We start from the raw sequence: 24,634 nt of genomic DNA on the forward strand, positions 1-24,634 counted from the left end.
TGCTGTGGGCGGGCATCTGTCCGGATGCATGTATGTCGGTGTGTCCCAGGCACTCAGGGTATGTGAGCCACTGCCTGGTTCTGCCGTTCATTTGCTCGTTCATTCACTCCTTCACCAAAATGTCCTGAACGCCCACACATCTACCCACAATGTATATACACAAATGGACAAAAGAAATGATAGAGGTAAGTATGGCAATTAGAGGAGAATGGAGAAAGAGCATTTATTTCAGTTTGATGTATCAGGGAAGACTTCCTGGAGGAGGTGACACTTGACATGAACTTGGCCAAGTGAAGAGGAGCAAGGCCACTGCGTGTAGACACGTAGGGAGAGAAACAGCAGTGTGCACCCGAAACCACAAACAGCTTGCATTGGTTCCCCTCCTTGGAACCCTTCTACCCCAAGCTGCACCCCATCAACCCTCCAGAGTCCCAGGTAACAAGATCACAGAATAGAGAGAAAGCCCAGATGTCAAGGAGCCAACACTTTATTTGGTACAGACCTAGCACGACTGGGAGCCCCATGCCCTGCGGGATGTGCCCGTGCTGGGCCCCCAGGCCTCCTGAGGGCGGCCACGCTGGCTGTGGACTCAGGGCCCCCGGGCAGGCCTGGCCGGTCTTTGTCTCTTTCTCCGGATAGTCGTGGAGTCGGGAAGTCTCCAAGGGCAGTGCGTTCCAGGAGGCTGGAAACAAACACAGGTCAGAGCTGAGAAATGGGGCCCAGGGAGTGTGTTTGGGGGGGTGGAAGACCCCAGAGCCACATTCCCAGGTGGCGGTACTGCAGCGATGGGCTGCGCGGAATGAGAGTGGAGGGGGCAGGAGGGAAACAGGTGGAGGAACCCTGAGACCCAGATCCTGAAGGGCCACCATTTCCAAGCGCCGGTACCTGACCTGCACTGTCGCCACTGGGGGCCAGGCTCCGGGCCGGGGTCTCTCAGTCACAGTGCTACTTTGGGTAGTGGTATTATTACCCCCACTTTCCAGCTGAGAACACAGACCGCTCAGCAAGGTCGCACCGCTCGGCAGTTACGGGGAAGAACTGAGCTCTGGGAGCTTGAGCGGTTCCGAATCCCATGACACATTTGTATCCTGGGCAATGGGGCTGCACTGCTGCGCTCAAGACTCCAGCGTGAGTCCCAGGAGGAGGAGACTTTTAGGCAGGCTCTCCGTTATCACAGCGAGCGCTGCTGGGAGGGGGGAAGGGGAGCTGAGCTTTAAAAAAAATGGCAGAGACAAGATGTTCTGTGACGACGTCTGCTAAGGACGGTTCCCCTTCCGGACGTGTGCCCTTTACTTGGCCTTTGAAACTGCGTTCTCTGTCCCTGAAAGCATAATAATGTAAATGAATATCAGATCTCTCCTCGGTAATTGAGAGCAGAGAGAAGGCCATGTTAAGTCAAATTAATTTGCTCTGATACAGTCCAAGTCCGTCTCCGCGGAAGGGGCAATGGCTTTTTGATGGGCTGTGGTGACTCTGGAAGAGGCAGGATGTGTGGCTCGTTTGGGTCCAGGAGGCCTTTGGAAGGAGGGCTGGTGGCTGAGCCAGGTGTGGGCTGAGCACCCCGTGTGCCCTCTCGACCCCCGGAGAGCCTTGAGCCGCTGTGCGTTCTGAGTTCAGGGACGTGGAGATTTATGGAGGCAGGGGGCTGCCGCTGGGCTGCGGGTTTGGGTCCTGTCTGAACCCGGAGGGAGGCTTACTCCTCCCCCACTGCCTCTCAGCCTGCCCGATGGGGCTTCACATTTCAGTCGGGAGCCATGAAGCAGAACACGCAGTACCCTGACGTCTGAAACATGCCTTACGAGGGCAGTGAGGGGCCCGCCCGGCCTCAGGGCAAAGAGCACTGAACTGGGAGTCAGGGCTGGATTGGCGGCAGACTCACGGGGTGACCTGGATCTTGCAGTCTTCCTCATTTGTCCAAGAGTGAGGCTGGAGTCTGTGAGTTCCAACCCCCCTTTAGATGTGTGATTCTAAGCTCTGCCTCAGTAGAGGCAACCCCTTTAAAGACCCAGCTCCATCAGTGTGGCTCTGCGTCGACTCACAAAGAGGCCTGGAACATGTACCTAAGGAAAAGTGTCACTCACAGAAGTGGGGACTCTGGGAGTTTCGAATCCCAGTTCTGCCTGGGTGATTTTGTATAAGTGCCTTAACCTCTCTGATTCTCAGTTTGTCAGCCTGTAGAGTGGGAATAAATCATACTCACCACCTCTTGGGGTTCCTGCAGGCACAAAATGACCGCCTGATAAACACATTCGATAAATGTGAGCTGTTACTAGCAACGAATGTCTCTTCCTACCTTTACTGCAGAGACGTGCCAGGAGCAGGAGGGGAGGAGGAGGGGGAAGGCAGAGGGAAGCACGGCTGCTCCCAGCGTGCCGCTCTGTGACATCTGCACTTGTCCCCTCCTCCCGCTTCTTGGGCCCCAGTTCCTCTTTACACATTTAACGCAAGAGCTGGACTTCACGAAAGTCAAGGCCTCGTCTACCCTGGCCTGACCCTCCCACCACCCACCTGGGCTCTCCCGTCACCGTGCGGACAGATGCCTCCACGGCCCCCCAGCGCCAGACGAACGGAGTGCTGGAAAGAGACCAGGGCAAGGGTGGGGAGACATTAAAAGCCCCGCGCTCCTTCAGCACTCCCCCTCGCCCCCCACAGGACTCTCACGATTCCTGAGGGGTCTGTATTTTAAAGCGCAGAGAAAGCGGTGGCACCTAGCGAGGGCTTCTGATGAGTTTTGCATTTATCAGCAACACATTATTTGCATAAATAGCAACACACTGTTTCAGTGAAAACCTCTAAAACCCCTCACCTCTAGAGAAACCAGTCACGGCATTAAAGCAGTAGCAGCAACCGGTTGCCCCCAGGCTGCCAGACTACCTCGTGTCATCCCCCCAGGACAGGCCAGCCTCTCATTGTTACCTGAGTGGCTCCTACTTCTGCAGGTATTTCTTCATGATGCTCTCAACATCCTCCTCTTTCCTCCCTGCCCCCGGCTCTCTGTTCTCAGGGGATGTTCGCTCCCCGCCGTCGCCCTCCAGCCGTGGGATTCTTGGCCGACGCTTGATGCTGTCGGCGCTTTTGAAGGACACGATGGAGCTGGAGGAGGAGGACGAGTCAGAGAGGTGAGCAGGGTCCTCCTTGGACTCTGGGCTCTTTTTCAAAACGGTAGTGATCCCTGAGAGAAAGCCTCGGTCGGCCTCTTCCATCTCAAAGCGGACGCTTGTATGCTGTGAACTGTCTTGCCTGTCTTTGGCCGCGGGGGCCAAAGACGTAGGCGTCTCAGGCTTCCGGATGGCCGGGAGGAAGTCATCGAAATCCACTTTGGTCTTGCGTTCGTAGTTGAGGCTCGGGACCTTCCAGCTGAACGGGTCGCTGCCCAGGGGCTCCTCCATCAGGTGGGCGAACTGGCGGTTCTGGAAGACGAGGGGCTCCTTCCCGAGGTCCGGACAACCCGTGTCGTCCAGCGAGGACTCCAGGCAGCGCCTCCGCGGGCGCAGCGTGGGCGACAAGAAGGAGTCCCTGAGCGCCACCGGGGAGCTCGGTGTCCTCCGCGAGCTGGGCCCCGATTCCAGGAGGGACTCGCAGGAACTGAAGCGGGTCTTCAGCTTCTCGGGCGGTGGGCTGGGTCCCCCCACGCTCTCCGAGGTGATGCACTTCAGGCTGGTGGACCGCAGGAGCCCGGCCGACGCGTCCAGGGGTGACTCGGCCCCGGCCCTCAGCGCCAGGGCGCCCTCGTCGCTGCCCGCCCGGGCCCTGCGCAGCGTGGACGCGCCGGTGGTCTGGTAGATGGGGAGGGTGGGCCAGTCCTCCAGGCCCAGCGGTGACCCCCGGCCCCTCTGCGCTCTCTTCCTCCGGAGCCCTTCCACGAACTCCGACAGGGCTGCCGAAGGGCTAGGCAGCTTGTCCCTGGGCAGCGGGGACACGTCTCTACTCCGGGAGGACGGAGAGGAGGATGGCGCGCCCGTCCTCTCCGGGGGCTTTCTCTGGATGCCACACTCTTCGCCATCACCGAAGGGGCCGTACTTTCCTCGACGGAGGGAGAGCGGGGACGCAGCCTTTTCCCCCAAGGTCCTGCTGTGGGCGTCCCGGGCCCCGTCGCCGGCCTCCTCGTGGAGCCTGTGCCAGGAAGAAAACCGCCGTCAGCGGACATCGTGCCACCTCTGCAACCCGCGCCGACGGGCCACGGAGCACTGGCACGAGCACTATTTTTCTTTGGAAACACCTTCCGCACCGCACTCTCCAACTAACCCTTCGATTTAACGCGCAGGCTCAAGCCGCGTAAATGATTTCTCCTCGCTTTCTCAAATGCAATTTCTGTCTATAATTAAACCCGGCTAAGTACGTTTGAGTAGATTAAAACTGCAGCTCTGACGGATGACTTAGATTTACGAAGCATCATAGCTGACACGATAGGACCTACCATCCCATAGCCTGCTGTGAAATAGGTAATTTACTTCTTGAAGACTGGAGAGGGACCTGAGGGGAGGTTATTTATTTATTTAGGGCCAAGCCTGGAGGACAGCCCCACCAAGCAGAGCTTCTGCGAGCCAGTGTTCCCAAAATGCATCTGAATGGGATGCTCTGTGACACCCCGGTTCTTTCACGGCCTGTAGATGGGATAAAGAACAAACAAACAAAAAACCCAAAACAAAACAAAAACACCCCCAGTCCTTCAAAAGGGAAAGATTTACATGAAATCAACTTGAAACCAAGACTATACGCAAGAGAACAGACGCTTTCTATTCTGGGACTACCAGGCAGAGGCATTCTGCAGCAGCTGAGCCAAAACCACCCTGCCTCTGAAAAGCGGGAATCTCGCAGTGGGGTGAAATCATACACTGCAAAATGAAGAGCAGGGCTTAAAGGAGAGAGACTGGAGTCCATCAACCATTCCATTAATAAATAAAATCTATTTGTCCTCCCTCTAAGACAAACAACCTCCTTCCCGCCCACCAGCAAAGTTGTAATTTATAAAAAAGCAAAAAGGGGGGCCACACATCAGAGTTTGGGCACGGCAGCCAGGGCCAGGGCTCGGCCTGCAGAAGGTGGGGGCAAGGTTGATGCAGCTCCCAGTTACTGGTCCCTGCTTGTGGCTCTGTCACAATAGGAGTGATTACAGGAGTCAGCCTCCTACACAAAAAGGTTGGAATCCCGGTATAAGACTTTGAGGAAGATGTCCTGCCCACCACAGTCGGAGATCACCATCTCTACCCCCTGACCACGTAGGATAGTTTAAAAGGAAAAGAGCCGATCACAGTGACCCAAAGGGCTTTTTAATGTCGGAAGGAGCCAAGCCTACGGCCCCTCGAGATGGATACAGATAGAGCAGGGGATCGGGGTCTTTTTCAGGGACCTGGGTAGAGACCTAGGCACTGCCTTCCTGAGCTCCCACTGTCCCATAAGCCTCTCTCTTCTGCTGCTGGCAAGAGCCTCTCCTGACCCAAGACAATGGCGATGGGAGGTTGGGAGGTTGCCATGGCGATGATGCTCTGTGAAAAGTTTCCATGAGTGACAGGCACAGGACTGGCCGTGCTCATCTCTCCCTCCTCATGCCCTAGGTCAGCTAGGTGGAGACGGTCAATGTCACGGTCTGGGGGTGATGAGGAGACCACAAGGTGGATCCCAAGGTAGGCGTGTAGATGTGCTACCTCCATTCTGCACTGTCTTCCCCATCCTTAGTCCTCCAGGTGGCTCTGGCTCCCAACTCCTCTCCAACCTCTTGTCTTGTGAGTTGGCCCCTGGCTCACTCTGCTGCAGCCACACAGGTCTCCGGGGACAGGCCACACTCTTCCTGCCTCTCCAGGGTTTGCATTTGCTGTTCCCCTTGCTGGATGCAATCCTTTCCCCTCCTTCCAGCTCTGGTCACCGACCTGACCTTGCAGGGAGATCAGCGGGAGGGAAGAGAAGCCCTGGGCCCCATGCCTGGCACCCAGCTCCTCAAATACTGGTTCAGAGTTATGATTAATAATTAATAATAATCAATACTGAATGGCTATTCATCATCAATAATTAGCCACCAGTGCTCATTTCGATGACCACTAATAACCTCTGGGTCTCCGGAGCCTAACCCACCCCTAGGCCCCAGGAAAGCGTCACGTGTAGTCCCAGGAGGAGTGGAGAGGAGAATGAACGAGCAGGAGACCCTGCATCTCATCACTCTTGGCAAAGGCGGGCCCCCGTGTGCTCAAAACAAAAGCCACACAATTCGCCCAGAGCCGCTGCTCCCTCCCCATTTCCTGCCTGTCACCCTCCATCTCCGTCACAGCTGGACACGGGCCGGGAAGGGAGCTGGAGGGCTCCTGTGTGATGACCTGAGGGGTGTGTGTCACCATCATCACTTTGGAATTGCTCCCCTAAGACCCGGCAAGATGGCATTCACACGCCTTTCTTTCTTTTCTTTTTTCTTTCTTCTTCTTCTTCTTCTTTTTTTTTTTTTTTTTTTTAATAAACAGTTTGGAGCTGCCAGGGGCGGTGGGCTGCTGCAGAGCTGACAAAAGTCATTTCCATCCTGTCTTGGCCCTGAAGGGAGGCAGGTGTGATGAATGTGTCTTGGGCACTCGGTCTCCTCCGCTGCCTGTCACACGGGGATGGCAGCACCCAGGGCTCCTGTCGCCCAGCCTCCTGGGACTCTGCCATCCCACTCACCCCAGCTCCCTTCTGGCTGCAGAGGCCAAGACAGGGAGGGAAGAGAAGCTACAGGAGGAGGAGGAAAGGGGGAGGGGGAGGACTGGTAGGAAGAGAGAAAGGAGGGCAAAGGGCAGAAGGAGAGGAGGTAGGGGAACCCTGGCTCTCCAGCCCATGCGGTCGAGACCCTGCGGAGTCTCATTTCTGCACCCTGACTCAGCACCACGCCCAGCACACAGTAGATGCTCAGTAAGTGTTGTCGAACTGAGTCCAGTCCACCTTGGAAATCAAGTCTCCGAGGAAGAGGAAGTGGGTAGGATGAGGAAAGTGCACGAGGGGCAAAGAAAAGTGGGGAGAAGTAGAAGCAGGACCAACAAGAGAGAAGCTGAAGGGATAACGGATGAAGGGATGGAGAGGAAGAGACCGGTAGCGATGGAGGAGGCGAAGGAAGGGGCAGGCTGAGGGCAAGGCCAGGGGGACAGAGGGGAGGGTCAAAGATGGGTGCAGGCTGGCCACTGAGGACGGACCCTCCTCTTCTTTGACCAAAAGGTGGGACAGGCCGGAGGCACGCAAAGCTGTCAGGAGGCCAGGAATGGGGTCTGGAGGTTGCAGCCCACGTGTGCTGCTGTCCAGGCCCAGAGGACACAGGCTTCCTGGCCGGAGCCATGGGGGACCTCGGCTAGGCCAGACCGGCAGAGATCTGCCCACCTTCCCCGAGGCCCACCAGAAGTAGCATCTTCCGGAAGGTGGGCAGATCAAAATGGCCCAGCTCCGCTGCTCAGGCCTCACCTGGCTGTCCCCAGATACGGATCACGGAGCTCTGCTGAGGGGCCCAAGGGTTGATGTTGTGGGTGTGGGGTGGGCGGGCTCCCCGGGGTGGGCGGGCTCCCATCTCCTGGAGCAGTCTGGTTGGTGCCTTCAGAGCCTCAGCTGGTGGGCTTGAAACCAGAGCACAGGCCAAGCAGTGCAGACTTGGTGGTGGGTGTGTGTGTGTGTGTGTGTGTGTAGAGAGCAATGGGAGTGGGGGCAGAATGAGGAGGGCAGCGGGGGAGATGGGGAAGGGGTGGGGAAAGAAAGAAGAGAGAAAGAAAGAAACCTTGTCTTGGCTGAGTACTGCCTGCTGGGCTTACCATTCAGAAATCCCCCCACGTCTCTGCAGTATCTTGTTCTATTTCCTGTCTGCTCCACCATTCCAAAGGAGAAGTGTGTTGCATCCACTGCTTTCTGTGTGGAGACCGTGGAATTGAATCTGAATTCAGATGCCCTCTTGCAAGCTTCAGGGTGTGGGCACTAGCTCTGCCGCCTAGGTGAGGGTGATCCTCTCCATTTCTGCCCTGGCTCTGGACACTTCAAACTCATCCTCCCGTCTTCCTCCAGGGGCCTGGGTAGACTCATTTCTCCCCCAGCTGTCCTCAAGGGACAGCTCGGCTCAGGTGGAACTCCCTTCCATCAGCACTGTGTGATGGATGGATGATGGCTAATCAAGATGTCACTGTCCTGCCTCCCAGAGCCTCGGCCAGGGAGAGAGGTGACGGACAGGAGGTACTCCAAGGGGCAGCGAGACGGCGTGGGCATGAGCTAGGCGGGGGCACTGTGAGTCTCTAAGAAGGGACTCCAGAAACATCTTGGGAACTTCTGTGCCTGCCCCTCAGTCCATCCCAACAGGAAGAGGCGTCTAGCATACCAATGGCATTTATCACAGAAATACAGCGACAGTTTTTAAAATTTGCATGGAAACACAAACAATGCCAAATAGCCAAAGCAACCTTGAGAAAGAAAGATGGAACTGGAGGAATCTGACTCCCTGACTTCAGACTATACTACACAGTTACAGTTTTCACATACATTCTCTTGTTCATCAATTCACTTAATGGACTCACACCTGCCTAATGAGGAGGGAGCAGCATACCTGGACATCCAGCCACACAGTGGCCAGGCTGGGCCCGGAACAGTTACCCCTGGCTGAGCCCCTACGGTGTGCCGGGCGCCACGCTGCTGCCATGGATACAGGGGAGAAGTGGGTGGGCCACCTGCCTGCACGGAGCTGACCGTCCTGTCCGTTTATAACCTCGACAGCCACCCTGGGGAGTAGGGGTTGTGAGCTCCGGGCACAGCGAGGCGGGGTGGCACACACGGTCGGGAGCAGCCGAGTCAGGGTTCCAACCCCACAGCCAGCAGCACCCTTCTCTGGAAACTTCCTCCACACCCTGTGATGTGATACAGGGTTAACAGTGTCTCCGATGTCCCCTTACTAGGTAACATTTGTCCCTTGGAGTCTAGCCTGGTTCTGCCACTCACTAACCACTCACTGGCCTTGGGACAGTCAGCTAACTTCTCCAGGCCTCAGTTTCCTCAGCTGTTCGGTGAAGGGAAACCAGGTCAACTCTGCAATGTTGTGGAGATAAGAACTCCTGGAGGGCAAGGGTTTTGGCCTGTTGTATTCACTGCTCTACCCCCGTGCCTAGAACAGTGTCGGAGCACACAATAGGCATTCAGTAAACATATGTTGAATGAATGAGTGGAGTGCCAGAGCTCTGGCACATAGTAGGTGCTCACTAAATATTGTTGGACGAATGAGTGGACCTTGAGTCCTCTGGCACATAGTAGGCATCTGATAAGTGGCCATTAAGTGAATGGATGAACAAAAGAATGTATGTGAAAACTGTAACTGTGTAGTATAGTCTGAAGTCAGGGAGTCAGATTCTTCCAGTTCCATCTTTCTTTCTCAAGATTGCTTTGGCTATTTGGCATCTTTTGTGTTTCCATATAAATTTTAAAAATTCCTGCTCTAGTTCTGTGACAAATGCCATTGGTAGTTTCATAGGGATTGCACTGAATCTGTAGACTGCCTTGGGTAGAACAGTCATTTTGACAATATTGACGTTTCCAATCCAAGAACATGATATATCTTTCCATCTGTTTGTGTTGCCATCAATTTCTTTCATCAGCATCTTACAGTATTCAGAGTAGAGGTCTTCGGTCTCCTTAGGTAGGTTTATTCCTAGGTATTTTACTCTTTTTGATGTCAAGGTAAATGGGATTGTTTCCTTAATTTCTCTTTCTGATCTTTCTTTGTCAGTGTATAGGAATGCAAGAGATGTCTGTGTATTAATTTATCCTGCACCTTTACTGAATTCATTGATTAGCTCTGGTGGCATCTTCAGGATTTTCTGTGTATCATGTCATCTGCAAACAGTGACACTTTTATTTCTTCTCCAATTTGGACTCCTTTTACTTCTTTTTCTCTAAGTATCGGTGGCTCAAATTTATGAAGGCTTATTAGACAAACCAGGATATGACCACCCAGAAATGCAGGAATTTCCACTCTTTCTACCCTGCAAGGCTAAGAATCCGGGCTCCAGGAAGCAGACAGGCCTGGGTTGAAATCCTGGCTCTGTCCCTTCCTAGCCCGGTGCCTTGCGAAGCCTGGCAGTGACGATGGGGACAATAACGCCGAACCGCACAGGGCCGATGTGTGTCATCGGGACAGCCGGTACCTGTGAGCGTGGCCCAGCTACACGTCCACCTGCCCCCAGCTCTTCATGAGAGATGGAGGCTGGTGCAGTCCAACTTGCATGTGTTACTTATTCAGTTCAAAACACTGCTACTAATAAATACATGTTTAAAATCTTAATGATTGTTTTTCAATGAATGGCCCCTCCCATCAGGGCTAGAGAAGACCGCAGATTGAGGACAGATGTTCTAGAATAAGCAATTCCTATGTCCGAGCCTGCTCTGAGCAGCACGGGAAATGGGTGAGGATACCCAAGCGGTCTGTTCATCCTCAGAGCAAGCCAGCCACTGAGACACGTGTCTCCAACTTGGGCCACACCCCCTCCCCTGCCCAGCTGCCCTGTGAATGCGGCCCCGTCATTTCTTCTCTAGTGCCTGCCACGGTAGCAGACACTCCATGAATCCTGGGTCAAGAGTAAAAACGCATGCGCTTTGTACATATCACCTCATCAGGACCTGGGTGATCACCCCATCTTGAAGGTGAGGAGACTGAGGCTCACCGCTGAGAAGCCATCTGCTCGAGGCTCCCACTGCCTGGATCCGAACCCTGGCTGCCTAGAGCTGAAGCCCTTGCTTTGTCCTTCGTGACATCACACACCCTCCAGGTAGAAAGCTGAGAGGAAACCTCGTCCAGTTGAACTCACATCTACACATATGTATTGTTCAAGATCCACTGAGACACAATGAGTGAAAAACAGAGTGAGGCCCAAGGCAGGGAGGCGCTGGCTTCACTGGCCTTAGACACGATCGCACAACAAAAACCAGAATTCCCAGGTCTGAGTCTGCGCAGAGCCTGGGCCAACGGTAACCACAGGAAACTCGATGCAGATTTAATGACGCCATGAATCATCCCCGAAGACATGCTGTCACCCCCATTCTTCATGCACACCCTGAAATTAAAGAGGAAATTAAAGATGTATCGATGTTCTTTAACACTGAGGCCTGGATGGGAAACCAGATGCCCTGTGAAGACGGCCTGAGGGTACCGTTACTGAGTCTGACACAGCAATTGACGGTGTGTAACAGAAGCTGACACGGTGCCCAAACTGTGCCTGACGGGGTAGGAAGCACGAGGCATTTATTAAGCCCCTACAGTGTGCAGGGGAATTCTGCATCATCAGAGCTACTGTATGTTGCGCCTCTAGGCTTTGCAGACATTATTCAGTTTTACCTTCACGACAGCCCTCTAAGTCAGCAACTATTATAATAATCTTCCTATGTCACACATGAGGCTCAGGAAGGATAAGTACTCTGTCACGGAATAAATGGGAGAACATGAATTTAAACCCGGGGAATCCAACCTCGGGATCCACGTGTCCCGACCGCTCTGCTCTACCGGCTGCTACTGCCTTTGTTTCACTTTACAGAGGAGGAACCAGAGGCTCCGAGACAGGCGGAGAGGAAGGATCAGAGCCGAGGCCCTCCCCTGGGTCTGAGTGGCTATACGCGATGCTCGGCTCAGCTCCTCGCAGCAGAAAAGGGGCTGCCTCAGCCTTTCGGGGGGCGCCCTGCGGGTGCGGACACTGGACCCGCACGCGGAGGGGTCAGCCGTGCAAGCAGCCCTGGGGCCTGGGGACCCTGGACCGCAAACACCGCGGGAGGCGGGCGAGGGAGAGGGCAGGGGCTGCAGCCTGAGGGCACGGCCTCTCTGGAGGAGGCGGGGTGCCGTCAGGAGGAGGGGTAGGATCTGGGTGCTGGGAGGGGTTGAGGAAGACAGGCCAAGCGGAAGAGCCCTCCTACCAGCTCTTCGCTTAGTCAGCGGTTTCTGCAAAACCCTTGACCAGCAAGGGCTGATGCCTACATCACAGGCAGAGGCGCCACTCGCCTGAAAGGGAAGACCTGAAGCAAGGAGGAGGCCACGGGGGTGGGGTGTGCAGGGAGGCCTGCTCGAGGGCAAGCAGACGAGCTGTGGAATAAGCAGCAGAGAGGCCCTCCACCTGGTCATTTCTGGCCTGAAGGTGCAGAGGCTTGAGTCAGGAAACAGATCTGTAAATACCTTATATTCCTTATAGCATTGGTCCCCAACCTTTCTGGCAACAGGAACCAGTTTTGTGGAAGACGATTTTTCCACGGACCGGGGTGGGGGGAGGGGGGATGCTTCAGGCAGTGATACAGCGATGGCGCGTGATGGGGAGCGGCAGATGAAGCTTCGCTCGCTTGCCCACCGCTCACCTCCTGCTGTGCGGCCCGGTTCCTAACAGGCCGTGGACTGGTACCGCTCTGCGGCCCGGGGGTTGGAGACCCCCCCCGCCGCATACTATAATATTTTTATGAGAAAAGATAACTCAAGTCTTGTTTGCTGTTTTCTCTGATCTTAAGCAGGTCCTGAGTCCTTGACACTTAAAAAACCCATCCAGTGAACTGCCCTCAGTGGACACCTCTGGGTTAGCAAAATACGCCTTGTCTCACCCACACATGCTTACTAGCCACCAGGTATGAGGACCAATCACGCCTGAAACTCTACCAAAAAAAAAAACCAGTTTCAATGGGGGCCGGGTGGTAAGGGGACCATTCTAGCTTAAAAGCGACTAAGGACAAATGAAAGATGTGAATAAGAGGGGAAACTGAGGGAAGGAAGACAGAGATGGGGGGATATGGGTGCTCTGTTCTTTCTGCTCGATTTTCTGTAAGTCTAAACCTGCTCTAAAAGAACAGTCTTTACTTTTTTAAAAAAGAGACCCAGAGAAACAAAACAACCAGATGCAATGAGTGCCCTTAATAGGATACTCCTTTTAAAAAGTACAGTGATACAACTTTAGGACAACATTGTGGATCTGTTCTTTTTCTCAGCTGCGATAACACTGCCATAGTCAGGAAATGTCCTTCTTCGTAGGATAAAGATGTGAAATTCTTTTCAGGAGAACTGTCATGATGTTTTCAACTTACTTTCACATTGTTGGGCATAAAAAATGTGTTTAGATATAGATAGAGGTAGAGAGGAAGGTAAAGACAGAAGTAAAGTCAATACAAAAAAAAAATGTGAAATTAAGGCTGAGGCTAGCAGAGTTGATGGTGCCCAGACGCCTTCATTATTTAAAAAAAAAAAGAAGAAGAAGAAAGAGAGAGAGAGGGAACAGGGAGGGAAAGAACACTTTACAGGTGAGTCTATTGATCGATTAAAAAAAGAAAAAGCAAACATTTCTCACTGCCCTTCAATGTTCAGCCCACTGCAGCCACCTCCAGCAGCCTTTGCCCACCTCCCAGGCTGGGCTTGGGGTCTCCTCTGGTTCCTACAGCCCCTGTGCTTCCCCATCTTCTGCCCTATAATTGCTTGCTTACTTGTTTACAATTCCCAGCAAGACTGTTAGTTCTGAACTAGACCGTAATTTTCTTCTGTGAATTCCCAGGACCTACAAGAGTTCCTCAAGGAGACTTCATGGAATGGAAAGAGTGAAGGAATGGAGGAATAGGATGAGGGATTGTTGGGTGAAGAAAGCGGGACAAAAGGCTTCATCTGCCTCACCTGGCTGGTTCATCCAGACCCCAGCAGCCCCACTTGCCGGTCAGCCAAACCCACTTCTCTGGGATTCAAACCAAGAGATTCAAAACCAACTTCCAGGACACAACCTAGAGGGAATTCCTTCCATGTCGAAACCCAGTCCAAAGCCTGGTTTGATTTCTACAGTATTTTATCAACTTCAGAATTGAGGGGCAGCTGGGACCACATCTGGCTTGAACCCCTCATTCACCCCTGAAAAAACAAAGAAGCAGAGAGCCTCCTGGGTCACACTCTGATGAAAGGGGAAAGCACTGGCTCTCAAACCTCAGCCTGCCCTTCTGACACAACCTCCAGTGTTCTGTAAGAAAAAACTGGGTATGTAAAGTAATCAAATTGGATGAGAGATTAAACTTGGGTTCAACATATTTTAAATAAATTTTCAATGCTTTCCTTCACTTCCCATGCATTAGACATTACCTCGGCTGAGCACTGTACAATGGCCATAACCACATAAAACCTCTGACTTATTCATAGCAGCACCCAGTTCGTCATAAAAATGCAGCTTTAAGCGAATGGAAGTTACCCATCCATCCACCCCTCCTTCTAGCCATTCAGAACCATTTGTTGAATGCCTATGAGACCAGCTGCTGCTGACATGAGGTAAATAACCCTCTCATTCAAGAAGCTTATAAGAATCCACCTGCCAATGCAGGGGACACGGGTTCGAGCACTGGTCCAGGAAGATCCCACACGCCACAGAGCAAATAAGCTTGTGAGCCACAACTACTGAGCCCATGTGCCACAACTACTAAAGCCTGCATGCCTACAGCCTGTGTTCCACAACAAGAGAAGTCACCACAGTGAGAAGCCCACGCACCACAACGAAGAGTAGCCCCTGCTCTCCACAACCAGAGAAAGCCTGTGCACGGCAACGAAGACCAAATCCAGCCAAAAATAAATTAAATAAATAATTTTTTTTTAAAAAGAAGCTTATACTCTAGGGGGGGGGAGGCAGTTCACCAACATATGACTGGAGGGAAGTGTGAGTGACCCTTCATGTCCTCCTGGGCATGGAAGGCAGGAATGTTTACTGAGCAAAAGGGGTAGAAAAGTCTCACTCAGCATTCAGCTTCCAAATATGATAGTCTAGCATCTATCAGAGAAACCCCCCACTTAGAAAAACCAGAAAAGCAAAATTTAAACTTAAAGGCATTGGAGAGTTCAAAAAAATAGGCTCACCTAAATTCAGAGCAGAAATTAAGATGGTGGTTACCTTTGAATAAGGAGGAGGACACAACTGGACTGGACACAAGAAGGGGTTAGGGGCACTAGCAGCGGTCTGGTTTTGATTTTGGTAGCAATTACAAAGGTATGACCAATTGTTGAAAATCTCATGCAGACTTAGTTTCCAGTACATATGTTTCGATAAGTTGACTTAACAAAAGTTTAGCTCAGTTAGAGAACCACAGATTCTACTAGAATGTTCTGAGCCATCAATGATTAACCCAAATGGTTTTATATAAACTTGCATCTAACTTAGGTGCGCCTCAAAATTCCCGAAGGATTCGCAGCTCTACCACGTATGACCTGGAGCTCACAGAAAACAGCCTCCTACCCACGGAAGCCTGCCCAAGAGTGCTGCTGGCTCCGAGGATGAACCCCGGACAGAGCCGAACTTCTCCTGCTCCTCACTTGCCGAGCCCTTGGGTCCCTGGTTACCATGTCTGCGCTGAAAATTCCCATTCTCTCAGTTTCTTCATCTCGTCCACTAATCTTCTTAATACTGATAAGACTGAAAAGGACCCTTTCATCCTAGGAAGACACAAAACCATTTTCATGAGAGGCTCATTCATTAAGTACATTGAGGACGGATTAAAATGATCCTGAGCTCTGGTTCTGAGAATGCAGAGACCAGTAAATAAATGTGCTCTTGAAATAAGATTAGCGGGGGGTGCTTAACCTACTTTGAGAACAAGCTGTTTTTAACGCCAAGTATCATCCATTCATATTTACATAATTAATGAACTAATTACAAACGAATCTTATCTAATCATTTAAGCAGGTCTCACGTGACCCATCCTTGGCCCCACTTCTGCAGGAGAGTAATTGCGTTTCCTTGAAAGTGATACAACTTTATTTTAAAAACAATACCCTATAATTTAGACATTTTTACGAATCCAGGCCAGCCTTATCCCACATAAAAATCAACGAGGGCTGATCAGAGGAGGATGGTGGTGTCTAAATCTTTTTCTTTCAAACGAAGAACCGCAAGCCAAGAGCATGGGGCTGCAAATGTTTACAGAAAGCAAATTTTTCCCTGAAAAAGGAAAAGTTGTAGTGCCGTCTTTTAGCCAAACGAAAAGCAGTTGTGTTAAATCGGTACCAAAGCAAATGGTACATACAACAGTAATTAGCGAAGATTACACAGTAATTAAAATCACGATGATTATGTGAGTGAGAATAATTTATACAATAATCTCCACGCTCACACTGCAATGTGGTACAAGTCCAATAGCAACAGTGCAGAGCCATGTTTGGTAATAAATTCAAATCACAGCATCTCTAATTATGTGGTGATAGATCGGTCATTGAAATTTAGGGATAAATAAAGTAACTGACCAGGATACACACAATTCTATTTGGACTTCCCGAGGCTACCACACGGGGATCCCAAACACTTGAACACTCCCCACCCCTCCCCCTGCAGAGGGAGCCCCAGACCTTCAGGTTTCCCCACTCTTTTCTATGAATCCTGGTTCCGTGCTGCTAGCAACTTGCTCTGTGATACAAGACGGTTAACCCGTCTGGCAAAGCCACCCCTGGCTCTTGATACCAGCATCATCCTTCTAATCACCCTGGCGAGAGGCCATTTAACTTGCAGCCACTGGTCGTTTCTTTGTTCCATGCCTATTTATTGAGCACCTATTATGTGCTAGACACTGTGGTGGGTGCTGAGGTAAGGAGAAGAGAAGGTTTATGTCCTTAAAGGGCACACAGCCTAATGAGGGAGACAGACACCTGAGCAGATGATCCCAAGGTAATATGGAAAGTGCTGTGGGAGAGGGAATCGTGGGGTCTGCAGGACCACGGCAGAGGGGCAGCGACCCCGCCAGGGAGTCACCGAAGTCTCCTGAAGCAGGTGACGTGTGAGCTGAGTCACGAATAAGAGATCGTCAGGTGAAGGAACATGGGAAGGGGGTCCAGCCAGAGGGAAAACTATGGACACAGGACCAAGGGTGGGGAGCAGCACAGTGTGTGAGGGAGCAAAGCGTGGAGAAGCAAGAGAGGGAGGGAAATGAGACCAGAGAGGCAGACAAGAGCCAGGTCGTGGAGGGCACGGCAAGCCTGCCCGCTCAGGTGCTGGAATTCCATCCTGGTCTATCCTGTAAGGCAGAGGTCACAAAAGGTTTTCTATAAAGGACAGACAGCAAATATTTTTGGCTTAGGGGCCACACAATTTCTGTTGCAACTACTCGATTTTGCCATCATAATGCAAAGACAGTCATAAACAATATGTAAAATAAAAAAAACAAAAACAAGGGCTGTGATCCAATAAAACTTTATTTACAAAAGCAGGCTGAGGGCCAGATTTGGCCTGTGGGTGGTAGTTGGCTGACTCCCGCTGTGGGTGACGGGAAGCCACGGAAACCTGATTTTCCTTTGAGAGAGATCATCCTGGCTGAAGCGCAGAGGAGGGACTGGAGGAGGGTGGGGTTGGCAGGTTTTTGCCAGAGTCTAGAACAGAAATGATGGTAGCCTGACTTCAAGGTGCTGGCACTGAGGATAGGGAGAGAAGTAAAAAGGGTCAAGCGCATTTGCTTAAAGGGGGGGAGGGGCAGAATAAACACGGTTTAGGGACCAGCTGACCGTGAGGATGAGCAGGAGGGACAAGCGCCTCAGATGAGTCGACGGCACCAGCTTGGGTGGCTTCGTGAACGACAGAACCACCAAACGATATCGATGACATTGGTGGGGGAGAGGAAAGCTCCCCTTGGATACGCTGGGTTCGGACACCAGGGAGACACATAGGTGGAGAGCTTCTAAAGGTAGGCAGTGAGATACGATATACGTGTTTGAAACTTGGGAGAATGTAAGAACTGGAGCTCTAGATTTGGGGGTCACCTGCTTACGGTGAGGGAGTCAAAATCACAAGAGCATTGTGTGGGACGTGGTGGAGAGAAAAACAGCAGGTGAGAGCAGCATTCTGTGATCCCCAGCACTGGGCGGGGGGGGCTGGGGTAGGAAGGAAAGGACCAGAAAAGGGAAGTTTGGGGCGTGCCAAGGAGCAGAAACAGCTACAAGGCCAGGCAGACAGGGAGTTCCACAAAGTGTCTGACGGAGGCCAGTGCAAGAGAGCAGTCCAGGAAAAGATCAAGGCTGGAGAACGTCCCCTGGTTTGTCCCTTTGGTAAGCTCTGACATGGTAAGAAAAGTTTCAGTGGAGTGGCAGGGTTAGGCTCTGGCCTGGAGGAAAGTGAGGCGGAAATGCGAGGTGAGTGAAGATGGTGCATGTGAACCCTGCTTTGGAGAAGCCTGGCTCCAAAGGGAAGGAAAGGACTGTAGGGTGATGGGTGAGGACACAGCAAGAACGGGGAGGACCCGAAAGTGCTTATAACCTGCGGGGGAAGGACAACCAGAAAGGCAGAAGCTGAGGATGCAGGAGTGAGGGGGACTCTGGGCGCACTGCAGGGGAGAGGATGCAGTGGGACACGGATGCGCTCCAACAGGACCGGATCTTATCTCCTGAGACCAGAGCGAAGATGGGGGGCAGACAGAGATGGATTTATAGACACCACAGAAGTTCAGGCCATGATGTTCTCTTCTTTGAATAAACCAGTAGTTTAGGGTGTCTCCTTAGAGCGAGGAATTGGAACCGGAGGAAAGTCAGGATGGTTTGGAATAACCGTCCAATACAATGAAAGAAACAACAGACCAGTGACGAGGCATCAGCGTCTGTATGGCTGGTTCTGTTAATGCCTGTCAGTGCTTGGACCCTGCAGAACTGGGTGAGTGGCCAAGGCTGGGGTTTTGTGGGACGTGGAGATGGGCGTCTAGACGGCAACAGGGCTTGGACCTTCCTTGGAAAGCCTGAGGTGCTGTGAGGACCGGAAGGGAAGGAGAGAGCCCTTTACTGGAACACTCTTCTGCCAGGACAATGGCCTGGAGGACAAGAGGGAGAGGCCAGGCACCCCGCAGGGCCGGGCACACCATGCCAGCCCTGGACACCCTGGCACCATCTGTAGCCAGCCATCAGGAGAGGCTCCTGCGCCAAGCATGGCTGCCACCACCAAGCCCATAAACTCCTTCCCTGGGGGCCACGGAGGTAATTTAGTGTCTCCGTCACCAGAAGCTCTTGCATTTATCAGCGGCAGCTGCATGATTCCTGGGCTGTAAATCATAAAGCTTTAGGCGTATTTCTCTTGAGTTGACATCCCCTTATAAATAATACAAGGAATGCTTTTATTTTTTTGGCAGAAGACTGCTTTCTCTCTCTCTTCTGTTTTTAGAGTGACCTTATTTCTCAGTCAAATTTGGAAATGTCCAAGAGACTCTTTTATTGGGCCCTGTGATGGGCTAGGGAATATGAGGCAGGGGGTTGGGAGGAGGCACATACAGGAGCCTTGTACTCTAACCTGCCTTCTCGCACAAAGAACGCCTGGATGATCTGGTAGCATCTAGCCAAGTATAAAATGCAAATTCCCTTTGACCCAGAGAATCATTTTCCCATGTGCATAAGGATGTGTGTTTTTTTTTTTAAAAGCTTACAGGTTAATAGCAAATATCCTGAAATTAACTAAAAGTGAAACAAGAAGACTGGAGTTTAATAAACGTATGGCATCATTTTAAGATCTTCTGCAGGAATTTAAGAGAACAAGATAGACTTATGTGGACTGACGGAGAGATCTCCACAGTATATCGTTGAGGGAAAGAAGCACTTGGTAAGAATTTAGGTAGAGCATAGTACACATAATATAGCATCATATCACTTGTGTTGTAAAAGCCCACAAATATGCTATGTATTTGCTACAAGTACATGTATGTTTATAAATACACAGAGAAAGATGTGGAAGGATACACACCAAACTGAAGACAGTGGATACCTTTGGGAAGGGAGCTGAGGTTGGGGAGGTGGCCAAGAGGACTGCAGCCTTCTCAGTTATATTCTAATAAAAGGGAAATGTATTTACAGATTGTAAAGCTGGAGGTCAAGGCACCTGAACTCTGGGTCAGTCCTTACTATAAGCTTAGGTAAGATATTTCCCTCTACAGACCTCAGTTTTTCCCATTTATATAATGAGCGAATTGGACTAAATCCAGTGGTCCCTTCCAACTCAGAAGTTCTAGAACCTTTGAACTGTAAACATACTCCAAGGACAGGGTTCAAAATTTTCAGGGCTTAATGCCATGGAATCTGGCACTCAGTAGGCACTTAATAAATCTCTTTTGGATGGATGTTGAATGTTGAATAGTGACCCTTAAATAGTTTTAATATTAATAACAGGTCAGCTCTTTGCCAGGTGAGTGATCCACTTCCTGGATAAAAGTCAGAGAGTCATGGCAGTGTGGCAAATACAAATACAGGCTTTGGAGGGATTCAAACCTGGGTTCAAATTCTGCCCCTTTCACTTACCTGCTGAATGACATGGAGCAAATTAATGACCCTCTCTGAGTCACAGTCAATGCTGAGCTGTGACCAAGTACAGTTAGTATTTCTGCTCAAGCACTGATGTTATGGTCAGTTATTCACTCAACAAACATTTACGGAGCACCATCTGTGTGCCAGCCCGAGGGACACCAACATGAAGACAACTGACAAGGAGCTTATGGTCCCTTCTTGCCTCCTGCCCCACCGCTGTCCTTGGTGCGGGCCCCTCAGCTCTGAACTACAGCTGGACAAGCCTGAGGACTTGGAGGGGGAACAGGCAGGGGAAGGGGGACTAGATTCTAGAGAGAGCTGCCTGGAGACGCTGCCCGAGGCTCAGCTACAGGAGCTGGGGTGTGGCCGCCTTTGCCTGAATCAGTTGTCCCCTAACCTCAGGGCCTCAGATCCCTCTTGTGCAACACGGGGGTAATGACATCAGTTTCCTGGGGTTACTCTGGGCATCAAATAGATACCAATACTAATAAAGCAGCCAATTTTCTTGAGCTCTTTCTAGGTGCCGGGCTCTGAGTGCATCCTCTCATTAACCCTGACAACGATCTATTCACAAGAAAATAAGAACAGAGAAGTTAAGCAATTTGCCCCAAACTTATTACCAGGGGAGAATGGGGGGTGGGGGTGGGGGGGGAATAAATTAGGAGACTGGGATTGACATATACACACTACTATGTATAAAATAGATAACTAATAAGGACCTACTGCATAGCACAGGGAACTCTCATACTCTGTAATGACCTGTGTGGGAAAAGAATCCCCAAAAATGTAGATATATGGATATGTGCAACGGATTCACTTTGCTGTACACCTTAAAGCTAATACAACATGTAAATCAACTATACTCTGATAAAAATCACTAAAAACAAAAACCTGCCCCAAATCTCAGCTTCAGAGGAGCAAATACAGGGTTGGAAGCCAGATGCTCTGACTTCAGTCCATGTACTGAAACCACTGCAGCCTCCCAGCTCCCACTCAAACGGGTGCCAAACAACTCAGGGTGCAATTCCTTATCGTGTACCCTAACATAATCATAGTTACGGATCTCGCATATTATGCTAATGAGCTTTCACATTCAGCTCTGGCCGCCTCCAGTTCTGCTTCTGCTGCCTTATACAAGGGCTGATGGGGAAAAACAGAGGTATTTAGTTATCAGCACAGAGAAAGTCCTCATCCTTTGGAGTTCACAGAGGACATGGCTCTTTCTCCATATAGGTCTTTGGTTTTAATTAAAAGGGGTAATCAGATAATCTTGCTTTAATTAACTCCCCCCATGCACCCCATTCTCGGAGCCTCCCTTTGATATTTTTGACATCAAATCTTTCAGTCTCCGATTACCAGCAGACACGTGCCAGACATTTGCCATTTGCCGGATATGCCTGAAAGCTTGGCAGGAACTTCCGCCCCCTTTTTTTTGTAGAGACAACCCCCTGCTTCAGAGCAAATGCGTTTCAAGTCAGGAAGGGGTTGTCTGGGTTTGCGCCATTAGTCTGTGATTTATCTTTCTATCTTATCACATTGGTTCTTCTGTTATCACACAAGCGGCATGCGTTTCCTCTTAATTACACATCTGCTTAATCCATAATTTCTGATTTATGGCCATTAGCCCCTAATTACAAGACGGCTGCCCTTGAAAAGGAAAACCAAACAAGCTGAGAGGAATGGAGCTGAAAAGCAAGCGGGAAGATGGATTTAAGTCCTACAACTAAGGCTGAGTCCCAGGGCCCATTTGTTGGAGCACCTTGTTGTTGGCAATCCTATAGATTTGCGAGGGTCCCAACCCAGGCTGAGATTGAATTTGTCTGCTTTTACGGTAGGAAAAAACTATAAAATTCTGATATTCAAACAAAGCTGAAATTTCCGAGGAAGAAATCATCCAGCCTGTCTTCATACAAACTCCCCATCAAAAGAAACAAAACACAAAACTATAAAACTTTACGTAAATATGTTTATAAAGAAAACTTTAAATCCCAAACTATCTATAAATAGATAGAAAACTAGTAGGACTTGCCTTAGACAGAAAACAACTATCATGAATCCACAGCTATTTTTTAAATGTTCACCCCCTGCTATTTAAAATCATCTGGAAAACCATGCTTTAGGGAGGGCTGTATTAGATCCTTATCATTTCAACTGTTTGGAGGCAGTAGATACAATGATATTTCCTGTCTTACAGAAGAAGAAGTGAAGGCTCAGAGAAGGTAACTGATCCGCCTGAATAAAGTCACACAGCTGAGAATTGGCAGGGTCACACCTCAAACTGGACCGTGCTCGTCCTTGTCTAGGGCAGAGGAAATGGAAGACTTGAACAACCACCTTCAAGCCTGAGATTCTTTGAGCTATTGGTCAGCCAGAGGCAGCAGGGAGATACTCTTACCTGGGGCTGAGGATACGGCTACTGACGGCTGACTGTCGAGAGGGGGTCCTCACGGTGTCTGTGGCCAGAGACAGGGTACAACTCAACCAGGACTGCCGACTGCCCCCTGGCTGGGAGCTCAGGACGGAGACGTTATCTCTAGAACCAGGATGCAAGATGATGTCAGCACGATGACAACCATGGTAGCAGCATCAACTAGACAGTCACCCCCAAGCATGAGCCAGGCATTGTGCTAAGTGCTGAACATGCATAACCTTGATCAATGCTCACAATACCACCCCTGAGTGGTGGGAGCCAGTGCTGCACCTACTACATAGATGAGAGTAATGGCATCTGGGGAGGCCAGCTTGGGTCTTGATCAAGGTCACCCAGTCAGTCAGTGATGAAGTCGGGATGCAAACCCTGCTCTCTCCAATTCCAATGCCCATGCTAATAACCATTGCTCTGCTTTGGGAAGATGAACACTCTAATATAGATGCTGAGGTATCTCCAATGTTGGAGTAAAATTTGGCATTGAATTTCATACCAAATGATATGTTCGTGGCCTGTGTCAAGTGTGAAGGTCTTAACTGCTTGCCTACCTTAGCTGGAATGTCTTTAGGGACAGAGACTTAATTGTATGCCCCCTATTTTTGAAAGCAGCACAGGGAGAGGCCTGTGTGGGCCTCTCATTGATGTGGCCTCTCAATGGTTATTTTATTTTTTGGTTGATATATTCACTTAAATATATACTATATATAATATATAATAAATTTACATATTGATATATACACATATTTGTTTGTTTATGGAACACTCTACACCAGGCACCATGGGAAGAACTATAAACATGAACCCAACATTGATCTTGCCCTCAAGACCCCTTTTTAGCAGAGTAGACATCTATATAAATAACCATAAAATAAAAGAACATTATCAATGCTGTAGGGAAAGACAGAAGATAGGTTGTAAGGAGGATGAGGAGGGAGCCTTGATTTGCTTCTTGGAGGCATAGGGAAGGAATCGAGCAGTGGCAGCTGAGCTACCTCTGGTTAGAAGGTTCAGGCGTGGCCACGCAGGCCTGGAGAAAGGCACTTTAGGTGGAAGGAACAACACACACACAGCTACGGAGGGGATGGATGGTGTGGAAAGCAGGAGTCCCAGTGAAGGGGGAGGTAAGGGTCAGGCATGTGCAGGGCTCAAATGTCAGTCTAACAAGTCTCCTCTGAAGCAATGGGGAGCCACTGAGGTGTCTGCGGACAGTGGCATGGCAAGTCACGGGCTTCTCTTTGTCTACGAGAAGTTGGGCAGTTCAGTAGTATGTCCCCGGGGCTATATGCTATGACTGTGGAGTCAGAGCTCTCGTGCGCACTGCAGATAATTCTCCAGGTGGGTGTGGGTGTTCCTTCTGCAAACTGGACACAAAGAGCCAGGGGCTCATCTTTGGCTTCAGTGCAATTGGCTCAGTTCTACTCAGGGTTAACTTACATTTCTTTTCTGCCACTGCCACCACAATCCACTGCTGTCTGGACACTAGAAGGAGGCATAAGAATGAGTCTGTTATCCTTGTGCTGCCAGGGGCTGGGGAAGAACACAGTCTTTGATGTTAAATAAACTTGGGTTTGAGTCTCACCTCCAACCTTTGCCACTGTGTGATCTTAGGCAAGTCACGTGCCTTCTCTGAGCCTCCTGTGCTCCTTTGTAAAATGTAGCTAATAATGGGCCTCCTCCCCCAGAGTCGTGGAGCAGACTAAGTGAGATAACGCTTATAAAGATCTCAGCATGGTTCTTGGCAAATAAGCAGTGTTAATTAAAGGGCAGCAACCATCACCACCTCTCTTGTTTTAGTACAACTAGTACTGCTATTAATAGCATCATAATTGTCAACGAGCAAGGCATTTGCTTTATAGTCTTTGCAAGGGCTTGCAAATCAGACATGGGGCTGCTTTCCCAGTGCATTCTGGGAAACTCTGAACTAATTACAATAGTAGCTCTTCTTCTGGGAACATCCCTTGATTCAACAAATAAGCTTTACACACGATCCCACTAAC

General features: G+C 50.5%; 1 protein-coding gene across 1 annotated transcript in view; it reads right to left on the reverse strand.

Annotated features, from left to right (window-relative positions):
* Positions 1-209: 209 nt before the first annotated feature.
* The window catches only part of MYO18B (myosin XVIIIB), a 220,234-nt gene continuing 195,809 nt past the window's right edge, over positions 210-24,634 (reverse strand). The window contains exons 40-43 of the mRNA XM_057746688.1: positions 24,072-24,116; positions 22,605-22,742; positions 2,917-4,113; positions 210-682 (exon numbers count right to left, since the gene is read on the reverse strand). Coding sequence (XP_057602671.1) covers positions 2,928-4,113; positions 22,605-22,742; positions 24,072-24,116 — 1,369 coding nt within the window. The 3' untranslated portion in view covers positions 210-682; positions 2,917-2,927. The remainder of the gene's footprint in view (positions 683-2,916; positions 4,114-22,604; positions 22,743-24,071; positions 24,117-24,634) is intronic.

The sequence above is a fragment of the Hippopotamus amphibius genome, chromosome 8 (assembly GCF_030028045.1).
Source record: "Hippopotamus amphibius kiboko isolate mHipAmp2 chromosome 8, mHipAmp2.hap2, whole genome shotgun sequence".
In the NCBI taxonomy this organism is placed as follows: Eukaryota; Metazoa; Chordata; class Mammalia; order Artiodactyla; family Hippopotamidae; genus Hippopotamus; species Hippopotamus amphibius.